This window comes from Stegostoma tigrinum, chromosome 1, assembly GCF_030684315.1.
Source record: "Stegostoma tigrinum isolate sSteTig4 chromosome 1, sSteTig4.hap1, whole genome shotgun sequence".
NCBI classification, from domain to species: Eukaryota; Metazoa; Chordata; class Chondrichthyes; order Orectolobiformes; family Stegostomatidae; genus Stegostoma; species Stegostoma tigrinum.
The window spans coordinates 100,344,069-100,359,784 of record NC_081354.1 but is presented as its reverse complement, the minus strand read 5'-3'; the positions used below and the strand labels follow the sequence as shown (position 1 = coordinate 100,359,784).

Genomic DNA, 15,716 nt, shown 5'->3' with positions numbered 1-15,716 from the left:
GAGACTCAGCTGCGCTTACCCGCCCACTCACCATAACCCTTAATTCCTTTACTGTTCAAAGATTTTTCTAGCCTTGCCTTAAAAACATTCAGTGAGGTAGTTTCAACCGTTTCACTGGGCAGGGAATTCCACAGATTCACAACCCTTTGGCTGAAGAAGTTCCTCTTGACCTCAGTCCTACATCTGCTTCCCTTTAGTTTGAGGTGATGCCCTCTAGTCCTACTTTCACCTGCTAGTGGAAACAATCTCCCTACCTCCACCTTATCTATTCCCTTCATAATCTCTTATGTTTCTATAAGATATCCCCTCATTCTTCTGAATTCCAATGAGTATAATCCCAGTCTACTCAGTCTCTCCTCATAATCCAACACTCTCAAGTCTGGAATCAACCGAGTGAATCTCCTCTGCACCCCCTCCAGTGCTAGTATATCTCTTCTCAGGTAAGGAGACCAAAAGTGCACACAGGACTCCAGGTGTGGCCTCATCAGGACCCTATACAGCTGCAGCATAGCCTCCCTGTTTTTAAACTCCATCCCTCTAGCAATGACAGACAAAATTCCACTTGCCTTTTTAATTACCTGCTGCACCTGCAATCCTACTTATAGCGATTCATGCACAAGGACACCCAAGTCCCTCTGCACAGCAGCGTGCTGCAATTTTTGCCATTTAAAACATAGTCCATTTTGCTGTTATTCCTACTAAAATGGATGATCTTACACTTATCAACATTGTACTCCATCTGCCAGACCTTTGCCCACTCACTTAGACTATCTATATCCCTCTGCAGACTTTCAGTGTCTTCTGCACACTTTGCTCTACCACTTACCTTAGTGTCATCTGCAAATTTTGACACACCACACTCAGTCCCCAACTCCAAATCATCTATGTAAATTGTAAACAATTCCAATCCCGACACTGATCCCTGCGGCATACCACTAGCCAGTGACCGCCAACCAGAAAAACACCCAATTCATCCAGCTTCATACTTTGTTATCTTGGATTCTCCAGCATCTGCAGTTCGCATTATCACTCACAATTACCCCTACTCTTTGTTTTCTACTAGTCAACAAATCCTCTATCCATGTCGTCAGTTGTTCAGTGGTGGGAGTCCAGGAGAGAGTGCGAGGGCAGCTGGGAAGGTAAGTTTTCATTATAAAAGTCTTACCTTGCGTGACTGCAGCCTTCAGTTGTTCAGCAGGGAAGGAGTCCCAAAGCGAGTGGTAGGGGTAGGCTGCGTAACGGTTATCTTTCACCCAATAACTTTGGGAAGTAACTAATATCCGAGTAACTAATATCTCCCACCCTTCCACCTCCTCTAATCTAATAATAAAGACTAAATGAGGTGCGCAGGAAAGCTTTTTGCATTTTTTTTGTCATCTCTTTGTTATCTTTCAGGGAAGTCACCAAGATGTCAAATCGTCTGGGAGCAGTTCGGAAGACAAAACCGGAGTCTGTTTGAGTGTATAATGGAGTAAACAATTTACAGTTTATATAGCCGGAGTTGGGGACCACGTGTAGGGTGTCAAAGTTTCGGATGACACTCAGATGAGCGGCAGAGCAAAGTGTGCAGAGGACTGTGAAACTTTGCAGAGGAACATAGATACATTGAGTGAGTGGGCAAAGGTGTGGCAGATGGAATACAATGTGAATAGATGTGAGGTCATACATTTTGGTAGGAGTAATGCTAAAAAGGATTATTACTTGAATGGTAAAAAGTTACAGCATGCTGCTCTGTAGAGAGACCTGGGTGTCCTTGTGCAGGAATCACAGAAGGGTGGCCTGCAGGTACAACAAGTAATTAGGAAGGCAAATGGAATTGTGTCCTTCATTGCTAAAGGGATTGAGTTTAAAAACAGAGAGGTCATTTTCCGAGGATGATGACTTCAGCTTGTACAAGGAGACATAGCTACAAATTGAGGGGTGGTAGATTTAAGACAGATGTCAGAGGCAGGTTCTTTACTCAGAGAGTGGTAAGAGCATGGAATGCCCTGCCTGCCAATGTAATTAACTCAGCCACGTTAGGGGCATTTAAACAGTCCTTGGATAAGCATATGGATGATGACGGGATAGTGTAGGGGGATGGGCTTAGATTAGTTCACAGGTCGGCACAACATCGAGGGCCGAAGGGCCTGTTCTGTGCTGTATTGTTCTATGTTCTATGTTCTATGTTATGTGCAGCTGTACCAGATGCTGGTGAGGCCACACCTTGAGTACTGTGTGCAGTTTTGGCTTTGTTACTTGAGAAAGGATGTACTAGCACTGCAGGGGGTGCAGGGGAGGTTCACTCGGTTGATTCCAGAGTTGAAGAGGTTGGCTTATGAGGAGAGCTGAGTACACTGGGATTATATTCATTGGAATTCGGAAGATTGAGGGGGGATCTTATAGAAACATATAAAATTATGAAGGGAATAGATAAGATAGAAGTAGAGAACGTTCCCACTGGCAGGTGAAGCTGGGAGAAAATGGCATAGCCTCAAAATCAGAGGGAGCAGATTTAGGGCTGAATTGAGAAGGAACTTCTTCACTCAGAGGGTCGTTAATCTATGGAATTCCAAGCCCAGTGAAGTAGTTGAAGTGTTTAAAGCTAAGGTAGATTTTTTTGAACAGTAAAGAAATTAAGGGATACGGTGAGAACACAGGTGAGTGGATCCGAGTCCATGAAAAGATCAGCCATGAACTTATTGAATGGCAGAGCAGGCTCGAAGGGCCGAATGGCCTACTCCTGGTCCTGATTCTTATCTTCTGTGTTCTTATGTAAACTTATTGGTGCAGAGAACACTGGAAAACTAAAACAAAAACCTAATTAATTTTAAATAATTAACTAACTACAGATGGCAGGCCAGGTGATGTAGCTGTATGATGTGGGAGCTGGCTGATCCCATTGAAAATGGCAGTGACCACATCTGCAGCAAGTGTTGGCTGCCTGAGGAGCTCCAGCTCAAAACTGACGAGCTGGAATCCGAGCTCCAAACACTGCGGCACATCCAGGGTGGGGAGAGATACCTGGATGTTGTGTTCCAGGAGGCAGTCACACCTGGCAGATTAACTAATGTTAATTCGATCAGCAGCCAGGGACAGCAGTGTGTGACTGCGAGTGGGGCAGGTAGAGGGACCCTGCAGACAGGAACACAGGAGCCACCATTATCTCTGGATTGCTGCCCGAGCCACGTGCAAATTGGCATAGGGAGGCGAGAATCAGGGAAGTAAACACGTGGCTAGAAGACTGGTGTGGGGAAAGAGGGTTTCCTTTTCATGGGGCACTGGCATTAGTTCTGGGACAGGAGGGATCTATACCGCTGGGATTGACCCCACCTGAACAGGGCTGGGTCCAGTGTTCTGGCCAAAAGGGTAAACAGGGTGGATAATAGGACTTGAACCTAGTAAGTAGGGGGGAAGGGAGAAGTGAGTGTAAAGGGAGAATAACAATTAATGTAAGGCAAAGCAGCAAGTTAGCAGGTGATGAGGAAGCTTCAACTCCACTGAAAATTAGGTCAAAAGTTAAAGGGAAGGAGAACTCGAGGTCTGTTAGTAATGGCGGTAAAAGGGCCCAAAAGGGTGTAAGGGCAATTTACCTGAAAGCTCGGAGCATTTGAAACAAGGTGGATGAGTTGATGGTGCAAATCATGGCAAATGGGTATGATTTAGTGGCCATTACAAAGACATGGTTACAGGATGGTCATGACAGAGAGCTAAGTATCCAGAGGTATCAAACTGTTCGGAATGACAGACAGGAAGGTAAGGGAGGTAGTGTTGCTCTGATTTTTAAGATGATATCAGGGCCATGGTGAGAAATGATATAGTTCAACTGAACAAAAGGTTGAATCCATTTGGGTGGAAATTAGGAATAGCAGGGAGAAAAAGTCACTGATAGGTGGGGTCTATAGGCCACCAAATAATGACATCGTGGTGGGGCAGGCAATAAACACAGAAATAGCTAATGCATGTAAAAATGGTACAGCAATTACCATGGGAAATTTTAATCTACGTATCGATTGGTCAAACCAGGTCGGCCATGGCAGCCTTGAGGAGGGGTTCATAGAATGCATCCGCGATAATCTCCTTGAACAATATGTAGTGGAACCTATGAGGGAGCAAGCTGTCCTGGATCTAATCCTGTGTAATGAGACAGGAATAAGTAATGATCTCACAGGTAGGGAACCTCTCGGAAGGAGCAATCACAGTATGGTCAAATTTAAAATACAGACAGAGCGTGAGAAGGTTGAATCCAGTACCAATGTCCTGTGCTTAAACAAAGGAGACTATGAAGGAATGAGGGAGGAGTTAGCTAAGGCAGAATGGGAGCAAAAACTTTAGGTTGGGTCAATTGAGGAACAGTGGAGGGCTTTCAAAACACTTTTTCACAGTGCTCAGCAGAAGTATATTCCAGTGATAATGAAGAACTGTAGGAAAAGAGATAGTCAGCCATGGATGTCTAAGGAAATAAAGGGAAGTATCGGTTTGAAAAAAAAACACATACGAAAAAAAAGAGTAGTGGGAAACTAGTAGACAGGGAAAACTTTAAAGGTCAAAAGAAAGGCACAAAAAAGTTATAAAGCAAAGTAAGATAGATTATGAGAGTAAACTAGCTCAGAATATAGAAACAGACGGCAAAAGTTTCTATAAATATGTAAATCATAAAACAGTGGCAAAGGTAAACATTGGTCCTTTAGAGGTTGAGAAGGCCAATTTAATTACTGGAAATGAGGAAATAGCCGAGACATTAAACAGTTATTTTGTGTCGGTCTTCACGTTTCAGCTTTTGTGCTCCTCAGATGCTGCTTGGCCTGCTGTGTTCATCCAGCTCCACACTTTGTTATCTTGGATTCTCCAGCATCTGCAGTTCCCATTATCTCTGGCAACAAGGTTATAGCAGGTGAGGACCTGGAAACTGTCACCATCATTAAGGAAGCAGTGCTGGGCCAGCTAATGGGGCTAAAGGTAGACAAGTCTCCTGGCCCTGATTAAATGCATCCTAGGGTACTAAAACAGGTGATGGGAGAAATAGAAAATGCACTAGTAATTATTTACCAAAATTCACTGGACTCTGGGATGGTTCCCGCAGATTGGAAAACAGCCAATGTGACGCCACTGTTTAAAAAAGGAAGTAGACAAAAAGCAGGTAACTATAGACCAGTTAGTTTAACTTTGGTGGTGGGGAAAATGCTTAAATCTATCATTAAGGAAGAAATAGCAAGACATCTGGATATAATTTGCCTCATAGGGAATACCCAGATTGGGATCATGAAGGACAGCTCATGTTTAACTAATCTGGTGGAATTCTTTGAGGACATTACTTGCATGGTGGACAATGGGGAACCTGAGGATGTGGTGTATCTGGATTTCCAGAAGACATTTGACAAAGTGCCACCCCAAAGTCTGCTACATAAGATAAAGTTGCCCAGTATTACAGGTAACGGCTGCTGTGAGACTGTACCTTTGGCAGGCTTTAGTAAGTAATTTAGGATCAGTGCAATTCTCAAAGATTTCACAAGACAAGATTTTTAAAGCTTTCACAAAATGCCCTGTGTCTCTCCTTCAAGTTGATTTTTTAATTGCAAGCTTTGTGGCATGTTGTTCCATTTCATGGTGTGCCTTCTGTGATCCTGACTCCATTCAGAAATGCTTTCGTAAAGTTTGCAGTCTGAGTAATATTGAACTCTGTTTCAAGTAGTATGTCTCACTCAATTTGCATGGTCATACTAGGACAGAATTTGCATGGTATTTCTCCAATTTGCATGGTATTTCTCCAAGCCTTCCTTTAGTAGGTGATTGGTGGACACCTTGCAGAAATGGCATAAGCTGGTGGTTTTCTAGTGACTGCGTCAAATGAAACTTTCGCATTGTGACAGCTGTATAATCCCTGTCACTGTCCTAGTATTGTTTAAGTCCTGCAAATACAAGAACAGAACTGCACTGCTCCTTTTTAAATAAGATAAAATGTGCTGGAAACTGTCCATCTGAGACATGACCCAAAATAAATCAAATCTTATACAAATCTTTACAAAGGTGAATATTATTCTACTACAAAAATTACATGGGTTATCTTTATTGGCACAAAGTATATACTAAGCTGGCACAGAGTCAAGGAGTATTTCATTAGTTTGGAAGGATCTTGATTATTTCAGGATCTGAATGAATCATATCATTTGTATCAAATTTTACAGCACAGGATTAGCTTGTTTACTCAAACAGGCCTGTGCAAATGTTTACACCTCACTTAAGTCTTCTCTCATCTCACTCCAACTACTCTTATCAATATATACTTCTCTTCTCCTCCATATACCTAATTAGCATTCACTGAAGCCTCAACTACTCCTTGTGATTGTTACTTTCATGCTCTAAGGGCTTTTCTTGTACAATATATTTTGTTAGTGACACATATGTTTATGGTCTCTAGTTCTGAGTTTGAACTTTTGCTTTTGGTTTGGGAGCTGAGAGTGGGGTTATTTCCGTATGCCGCAGTGTCAACTTCTAAAAAGCAGCTTGTTTTCATATATAGGTGTCTCGTGCAACTGAAGTCAGAGATGATACCTGCTTAGGCAGCAACAGAGGTGGGATGATGACATGGCCAACAGGCTGGAAAGTCCTTCTCCCTGTGCTGGGGCACTATCCTTGTATTCATGGTTGTTAGGCCCTCTGACCCTCATTATCCTGTCACCACCTCACCTCCACCAAATGCCCTTTACATACCACTCCTCCAGTATGCAGCTACATACAGAAAGAGTGCACCATATAAAACCAGCAAGACTTTGAAATGTTCATAATTTGTTTGAAGTCAGCCATTCAAAAATTCCCTTGAAAAACACTGCCCCTTTTGCATTCTCATAAATCTACCAAATACTGGCAGTGAAACTGCCAATGAAAAATCCGTTGATCGTCTTCACAATTTTCAATCTTGAGCAAGTAAACACACAGGCACTGAAAGAACACTTCAAGGTGAGATAAACATATTGCAAACTAACATGATGTGGAAGTGCGAGTGTTGGACTTATGTGGACAAGGTCAGAAGTCATGCAACACAAAAGCTTGTGATTTCGAATAAACCTGTTGGACTATAACCTGGTGTTGAGTGACTTCTGACCTTGAAAATTAATATGACTTTCAGTCAGACAAAGCCCTTCAAGTTCCATAAGTAACATATCACAGGGCTGTTCGCCCTAATCAGGCTTGTAGTTCAGTCAAACATTCATAATGAGGTCACCTGACAACTTCATTAACAAAGCAAGCTTAACAAATGGCCAGACATTTTGGTTTGTGATATTTAACAACACATTCTTCTTGGGCCAATTTTCTTTGATAATAGGATTCAAATTTGTTTGAACTCTATGAAACCTCATTCTTTAATATCTTTCAGAACAGAACGTTTTCCTTGTATAAACTGCTGGTTGAGTTTTGCACGCTGCTATATCCTCACTTCAGGTGTAACTTCCTTTTGATTGTTTTAGTGAAATGGTAAACATATGTTAAAATAATTATATTGTTACCATGATTCTTTATTTCATATTTACCAGATTTGCCAAAAGAAATCATAGTCAAATCTTTATCATCTGTTTCTTTTTTGTTCCCAAACATTTACTATAATATTTACGAAGTTTAAAAATTTCATAAAGTAATTTTGTTTTATTTTAGTCATATTAGTCATATTCAGAATCAATAATTGGCTGATGCTTTACTTGATTCTGTGTATCTAGGACATTTTAAAGCATTGGGTCAAGGAAGAAAGAATGCCAAATTGGAGCTAGGTAAGCTGACAAAGACTGAGAAACCAAATACGTAAGAAATGCAGAAGAAAGGTATGAGTCACTCTTCAACAAAACTGCATAAAATATACAGTATTACCCTACTTTATCTGAAGTTCTTGGGTGTTGTGTGAAATTCAGGTTCAATACGAAACTGATAACATTCTCCAAGAAATGGAACTTCATATCATAGCCATTCAGAGCTGAACAGTTACAATTCGAGCACCACTGCGAAGATTCACAAAACAAAATGTCTGGCCGTCTGTTGAGCTTGCTTTGTGAATGGAGTTGTCAGGTGACCTCATTATGAATGCTTGGCTGAACTACAAGCCTGATTAGGGCAAACAGCCCTGTGATACCATTGCAACTTAACATCTTACCCATGTAGTTGTGCTTTGAAAAGCATCTGGCCCCCAGCCAAAACCTCCGCCAATCCATACTGTGTTTTGAATATTTCAGTCAGACTGCAATGTGGTGATTATATCAAGATATTGGCCAGAGCTCAGAACTACCATTTCAATTTTGCCAGAACATTTAACCATCAATTTATTTCTCGTGCAAAGCAGCAGCATCCAAAATTGCATGCAACAGCAAGGAAAGAATTAGCTTGTCAAAAATTGTATTTTCGCAATTTTTCGAAAGCTGGCATATTATCTTGTTTTAAAAAAAAATTGAATTACAGAATCATACAACACAGAATGAAGTCAACTGGCCCTTCATAACAACAAAACAGCTGTCTAATTAATCCCCATACCCTGAGTCTTTCTCTATATTTCTAAGTTAAAAATAAGAACTGTTGTAAGCCTTTAGACTCTTGAGCATGATAATGCCATTTATTAAGAGGAGGTTGACCTTTTCCCAAGCAACCATGCATTTCACTTCCAACAGCTTCTCACATTTTTTTGGTAACCTATTTCATATTTGTGCAGATGTAAGAATGGAATGGAAAATTAAGTCATCATGTAGAGAATAAAAAACTCAAACCCAACTATGCAAATATAATATGTTTCAGGAACTGGTGCTCCTGACTGATCCTTCTCTCCCATCACGTCTTTCTCATGCATCCCAACTTTCCCACTCCCAAACTCTGATTGCTTCTGAGCCCGGTCTGTGCTTGCATTGTGCAATTAGTTGATATTAAACTTAAAAGGGCCAGATTCCAGCTGCTGTACAGTGTGTTTTGCACAGAGAATATATATAGAAATTTGTTTTGCAACAGTCTAATGACAATTGGCAATCACTACTATGAACTCCCATTGGAAAAACTGTTCCACATTCGGATCGTCCGAAATCTGGTGTCAAGTTTGCAAGTAAAATTCACCTGTTTTTGATAAAATGTTCTGTTGTCAGTAATCCTCAGCTGTGTGATTATACACAGTTGAAGTGGTTAAATATGCAAGGCCAGAGAACTTGTTATTCTTTGTGGTTTAATAAGCATTTGCAAATACTGATCAAGCACATGCAGTTCCACAAACTTCAGACACAAGTTACCACTTACCCTGCATCATCAGACAGTGCATCTGTAGGACTGTATCTACAGGAACAAATATAAGAGCACACTAAACATTTACAATAAAGCATAAGGAAAATCAAAATTCATAAAATTGAAACTTTCAAAATTGCACTTTGGAGAATTGTTTGTGTAATAGGTCTTTAATGTTTTGGTTCAACGTGGGTCCAGGGAACCTCCAGTCTCCCTGGGACTGTAAGTAGTAAATTTCCAGTTCATTTGGTGCTAATGTTTAAGATATTACTCAGATAACAGGATTAACTTAATTATTGCAATACCTATTGCACATTATAAACATGGACACCCGAAATATTCCCTGTTGCCTCTCTCCTTCAGTGGTTCTCCTAATTGGCCTTTATAACTTTAGCAGGAAATCAGCAAATGCTTGTTAAAGTTTCTAAAGTTACAGTGACCAATTTGGAGAACCACATGAAAACTCCCAGTGTTTTATGTTGAAATGCGAGCTTGTTGTTGCCTAACTGATCTATTCTGAAGGGTTCTCAGGAAGGGTCACCAAACTCGAAATGTTAACTCTGTTTTCTCCTTCACAGATGCTGCCAGACCTGCTGAGCTTTTCCAGAAAATTTGTTTTTGCTCCTGATTTACAGCATCCGTAGTTCTTTCAGTTTTTATTCTGAAGCATTGCTCGCTTTGCAGCTATGTTAAAAACCATTTTTTATGCTCTCCACTCAGTCTTGGACCAAACAATTTGGAGATTGATGAGAATTGCAAATCATTGGCTGCTCAAGGATAGAAGCTGGTTTTAATTGTTGATTTCCTTAACAAATAAAAGCCAAAACCTATTGTAATGACAAAACATGGGTGAGCCAAAACTTTGAAACAGAATTCTATTTGGCAGCAGGATCAACATATCTGTATTTAATAAAAGAATTTAAATAAGACATGTATTTTAATCCATTATAAACGCAGCACCATAACCTGCGTGTGGTACAAAATTGAGGGAGGAAATTGTTGAAGGGCTGACCAATCTTGGTGAATTTGAGTGGTCTCAAAGAGATACTGATAGCAATCAAAATCAGAAAATCCTCCCTGTGTTACGCAGGAGAGGAACTAGATAAGACAAAGAGGAGAAAAAAGACTTTGGACTGGATTTTCCCATCTCCTGCATCAGGCAAATTTTCAAAGTGGCACTTGTTATCAGTGGTAGATGGGAAAATGGATTTTGAAACACAAGCAAATTGCCCATTGCCGTATTAAATAGCGGAGCAGGCCTGAGGGGCCAAATGGATTATTTTTGCTCCCATTTTGTATGTATTTTAGAAAAAAACAATGACAGCGAGCTAGACTCTTAGAGCAGAATTAATTGAAAAAAAACAAATATTTTGTATCTATTTTCATAGTAAGTATCCCAGGACCAGTAGAAAACCATGGGGCAAAAGGGACAGTGGAATTTACAACAATAACAGTCACAAAACAAAAATAAATTCAGCATAGCTGAAAAACTACACATTTTGTTGAAGCATTTCATTTCGCAGTGATCAGGACAATTTGCAAGAATATCGAACTAAAGGGAAAACAACACTTATACAGTATGACAGGACAGTGTTGACTGGTTAGCAAGCACCTTTTGATTGGTAGAGACGTTGCCGTAGAAAGTACACTATGTAATGCTAACTAGCAGTTAACTTTCATGATTTGTTCAAATTTTAAATCAAGCAGTTTTACTCTGATTGGTAAAATTATCGCCTTGAGAAATGAACCAGAGAATGTCTGTCACCTATTTTGGGTGAATAAAGAACAAGACACAGTCTGTAGATGGTAGGAACTGCCGATGCTGAAGAATCTGTGATAACAAGGTGTTGAGCTGGATGAACATAGCAGGCCAAGCAGCGTCAGAGGAGCAGGAAGTCTGATTTTTCGGATCTGGACCCTTGTTTAGAAGGGTGATTTTTGAAAAAGGCTCCAGACCTGAAACATTAGCTTTTCCGCTCCTCTGATGCCACCTGGCCTGCTGTGTTCATCCAGCTCTGCACCTTGTTATCACAATATATAGATGCGTTTTTTTCTGCCTGTAAAGATGAGGGTCCATGTCCATGCTAATGATGATGAGTAAATTCAACTTTTAATTAGGATATTTAAATTACACTCTTTCAAACCCCTTTCATGGAATGTGGATGTCGCTAGCTAGGCCAGCATTTACTGCCATCACTGACTGCCATTAAAGCTGGTGATGAGCTGTCTTCTTGAACTGCCGCAGTCTGTGTAATGTAGCCACCACACATAGTAGTGTTCAGGTGTATGACCAGTGCAACTATGCTGAGAGTGAGGTGAAGCAATGAATATAAAGGTATGAGTCTCACAGAGAATGCTCGCAGGTGATTGGTGGGGTTGTGGTACATTGCACGTTTCAGGCTAATGTTCAACTGCAAGGCTATTTAGATTTGAGTACTGTATAGTCAGTAAAGTTGACAAAGACTGCACTTACAATCTGTGCATCATTAATTAAAGTGTAAAACTGTTTATGTCAACTCCCCTATCATTGAACTTGCTCATTGTTTCACACAAATTTCAAAGTGAATGTTCTGCTGGATGTGTACCTCACAGAATATGGTAACTACTGCCCTGTAAAAGGGGCGGGTGGTTTGCCTTCCCCAGAATATCCTGCTCTATGTGGACACAGTTGTATTTAAGGTATGGTCTATATTTCTGCAGGATCAGTGATTGAAACCTTCTGCTAGAAAGGCAGATCTGTCTTACAGAGGTGCAGAGAGGTAATCTGACTATGATTGCTACTTCTCAAAAATTCTAGCCCATTAAATTTGTTGGAAAGAATCAACAGCGACTGAGCAAAGAAATATAACACAAGAGAAAATGCAAAAAGTTTTTATTTAACGTGGACAAGAACATTTCACTTCTAGTTTTTTAGAAAATATTTGCCATGGAAACTTTGTGAATGACATTTGTAAGTATGACCTCATGCACAGAGACCTAGTACGTGCATTATCTATTTCCTCTGCCCTGGTTGCCGGCACTCGTGCCCAGAGACTCACATCATGTAGTTACCACTCCTCTGCCACTCACGAAATGACATACAGTGCTCGTATCTGAGCCATTGGCTGTGAGTAAGATCAAATGACTGTGTCTTTTCATCATCAGTGTATTGTTTCATAATACTGTGCCACCACCCGGCAAGGTGGCAGTTCTTGGGAACCTATAACGTTAAGGGTTCAATGATAGGATTGTTATGAAAGTAAAGGAGAAAATAAAAGGTTCATGCTCAGATCAACTTACTTGTTTATTACCTAGAAGAGATTATGGAATGACAGAAAGGCTGTATGTGAGAAGATGTAAGCATGTGTGAGCATTTTAACATCTTCTATGGTCTCAGCCCTACATAGTATCAGAGATGGTTACTCCAATTGTGGCAACCATTACCTCCTTCATAAGAATGAGGACACACAGCCGCGCCTGTCACCTGTGAGTTAGCTGATAATGTCGCTGATTGTGCATCACACTGGCCTGCAAGAGTGGGGACAATCAGTCAGTGAGTGTGGTGCAATGATTGACAATTTGGTCATCATGGTTGAATAGCTGGCAGTGTGTGCAAGCTGTGTGACGTGGGTGCAAGAACAACACTAAGTGAATGAGGGTGATGTGAAGCAATGAATGTTAGGTATAAGATATACTTAGGAATGCTGGTAGATTTAAAATGGAGGCAGTAGGTGTATAAGGCTAGTGGTTCACTTATAAAGATGTGGCCTTTGAATTTGAGTTCATTGATATTGGCCACTCATGTGACGCCCTTAAGCTTCTTGTGATATTGCTGCCATATCCTCAGGGTAACGTTGTTCACTTCGACCTCTGTTACCATCTGCTCCTTCTCACAATCATTGCTGAAATGTCCCTCTGAGTAGAGGGCTTCGCCCCATCTGACAGTCTCCTGTATAAGGAACTTGAGGGTGACAGTAAAAAATCAAGCTCGCTGTTCTCTGTTACACCATCTTCATTCTCCGTATGGGCCAGGCAGTCTTCCACAATGACTTCCTCCGACTGCTGCAGGACTGTGCAGTCCAATATTTAGTGGTACAAGCTTCGTACAAAGTTGGAGACTCTTGTTGAGTGAAGCAGCCACTCAACAGCACATTTGCTGCTGGGCCGTACACCACAGGCATTTAAATTAACAGGCAGCACCAAGTTTGCATGTTACCAGCATTATTTTGAAATGGTGCAGATTAATTTCACATTGTCTCCTTCTATTGATTGCAGAAACCATCGAATTATTAACATTTAACAGCTGGAGGAAGGAGAGCTCGGTTACTCAAGTCTATAGGGATAAATTGACGACAATACTGCCCAATATAGTCAGTATGTTCAATGTCTACTGAGCAGAATTATAATGGACTCAGGAATTCATATTCACAGCTTATTTTTCTCAGAGCAAAGCTTCACAAGTCAGGATTGCAGAGTCATGAGCACTTTCTGGTCTTCATTTTCCCGCCAGCTATTTTAATGTATGTGCCCAAGCTCTTTGGCAGGAACACAAAATATTAAAATTCATGTGCATTATGGGCTACTTATAGGTACATTTGCCTATAATTCATATTGACAGGTAATGATATTTGAACCGTTCAAAAACACATTAGCTGCTCAAAATATCCAAGGAAGGAAGGCTTTTGTGCAAAATGGATTGTTCCAGGGTTCATTCATGGCTGGTGATTCATAATTGGTCAAATATCAGTTCAAAATAGCCCAAAGCAATCAATCTCAGTCAACAGTTCTACCTGAATTAGAACTTTTCTCTATTTCATTCCAAATTTCTAGCTTCTCACATATTCTTTCAGAAAGTTATGTTGATGATCACTGTAGAAATTGGGTGAACTGTTAGAAATAAGTGGTTTTACATAAAATAAACCAATTACAACATTGGGTCAAATTAAATCAAAATTTGGTTTCTGTAAATTCAGCTAGAGCCCAGTGTCAACCACTGACATGCCTATTGTCTCATTATTAAAGACCTGGGACATTATCTCCTGATTTCCCTTTGTTACTCTGTTGTAACTTCAGAAATGCTGGCTAGATCTGTAATATTGAAACATTTTGCATAAAACTTTCCTATATGTAGCAATGGTTCCCTGGCAATACATCCACTTGACAAAGCAGAACTACTTCATTTTTAAGGCTGACATAGGTTTCAGTTAAAGTAACTGCTCACCTTTTGAATGGTCTAAGACAAAGGAATTTCCAAAGTGCAAAAAAGTTGCAAACTAAATGTTAAGATATAACAAACTACTAAATTTTCATTCTCATTACTCAAAGACATGAATATGTTAAAAATGCAATGCCATTTACCTTTATATTATTTTTGTGATTATTTCTACAATGGCACTTAACAATCACAATGAGTCACACAGATCAAGACAAATTCAGACATGTGCAAAGTGCTACTTGTTATCACTCAGGCTTTCCAAGCTTGCAGTTAGTTCACGTCAGGCTCCACCCCCACAGCAAACACTTAGTTAAACAAAATAAAACAGAAGCTCACGTCGCCAGAGATTCCTCCTTGGATTTGTTCATTTTCTTTGCAGTTTTCTCAGGTCCTTTATGAATTCCACCTTTGTACTGTGTTCGCTGTGAACTGGGGACTGGGAGGAATTTATTAAAGACAGCACTGCTCTGTTTGGAGGCGGCTTTTATCCGCCTGCTCATCATGTCATCTTTCTCTAGATCCGGGGTCTTCCCATCATCATCTTCATCACTGGAATCCTGACTGCTTTCACTGAGAGTTACAGTCTGGGCAACTAGGACAGGAGAAGGGGTTCGTCGAAAATACTCAGCCATGCATGTATCACTGTGGCAAGTTTCTTCAGATTTACAGCTATGGAAGAAGAGGTAAATTAAGGAAGGAAGGAACTAACTAGTAGAAAATAAGGTAACAACAGAACAAGATTCCTAGACAAGAATAAAACATTCATGTTTACAATCTGCTGGGTTAAAGCTTCAGCCAATAAACATGTTAAAAAAACAAATCTGTTCCTTAGCGTGTTCTGTGAGAATTGCATATCACATCACATTAGCGGTTATGACGGTAATGTTGACATTAATGGCAGTTGCATTGACAGGTCTAGAATTGATCCTGAACTGTGGCCACAATAAGCGGATGGAGGTTGGGATGTCGGGACGATTAAACCATTAAAAACCAACATTTCCCCAACCCACCATGTACCCAACAGTCATATGTTACAAATTACTTTGACATGATCAGATACTTAGCTATCAAGTTTCCAAGTTGCATTGACAGCTTGTTTTGGATACAATTTCAGCTGACTGGGTTTTCTGAGGCTTGGAAAATCCATCAGTAAAAAGAGACAGAAGCTTTTTATAGCACTCCATTTCACCCAGCAGGAGCTGAAGAGCTTCACTGGCCCCTCAGCCAACGTTTAGCTTCCTTTCTGCTATTCACAGTCTCACTGTAACCCCAAATTCATGATTAGAACAGACTATCACTA

General features: G+C 40.4%; 1 protein-coding gene across 13 annotated transcripts in view; it reads right to left on the bottom strand.

The window, feature by feature from the left end:
• Positions 1–15,716, bottom strand: part of LOC125451149 (LIM and calponin homology domains-containing protein 1-like) — a 375,919-nt gene that overhangs the window by 69,986 nt on the left and 290,217 nt on the right. For 12 of the 13 annotated variants that reach the window (XM_048527931.2, XM_048527949.2, XM_048527976.2 and 9 more), the window contains 2 exons: positions 14,753–15,085; positions 9,238–9,273 (listed from right to left, as the gene is read on the bottom strand). The exons of the other annotated variant lie outside the window; for it this stretch is intronic. In XM_048527931.2, coding sequence (XP_048383888.1) covers positions 9,238–9,273; positions 14,753–15,085 — 369 coding nt within the window. The remainder of the gene's footprint in view (positions 1–9,237; positions 9,274–14,752; positions 15,086–15,716) is intronic. 13 annotated transcript variants of the gene reach the window in all.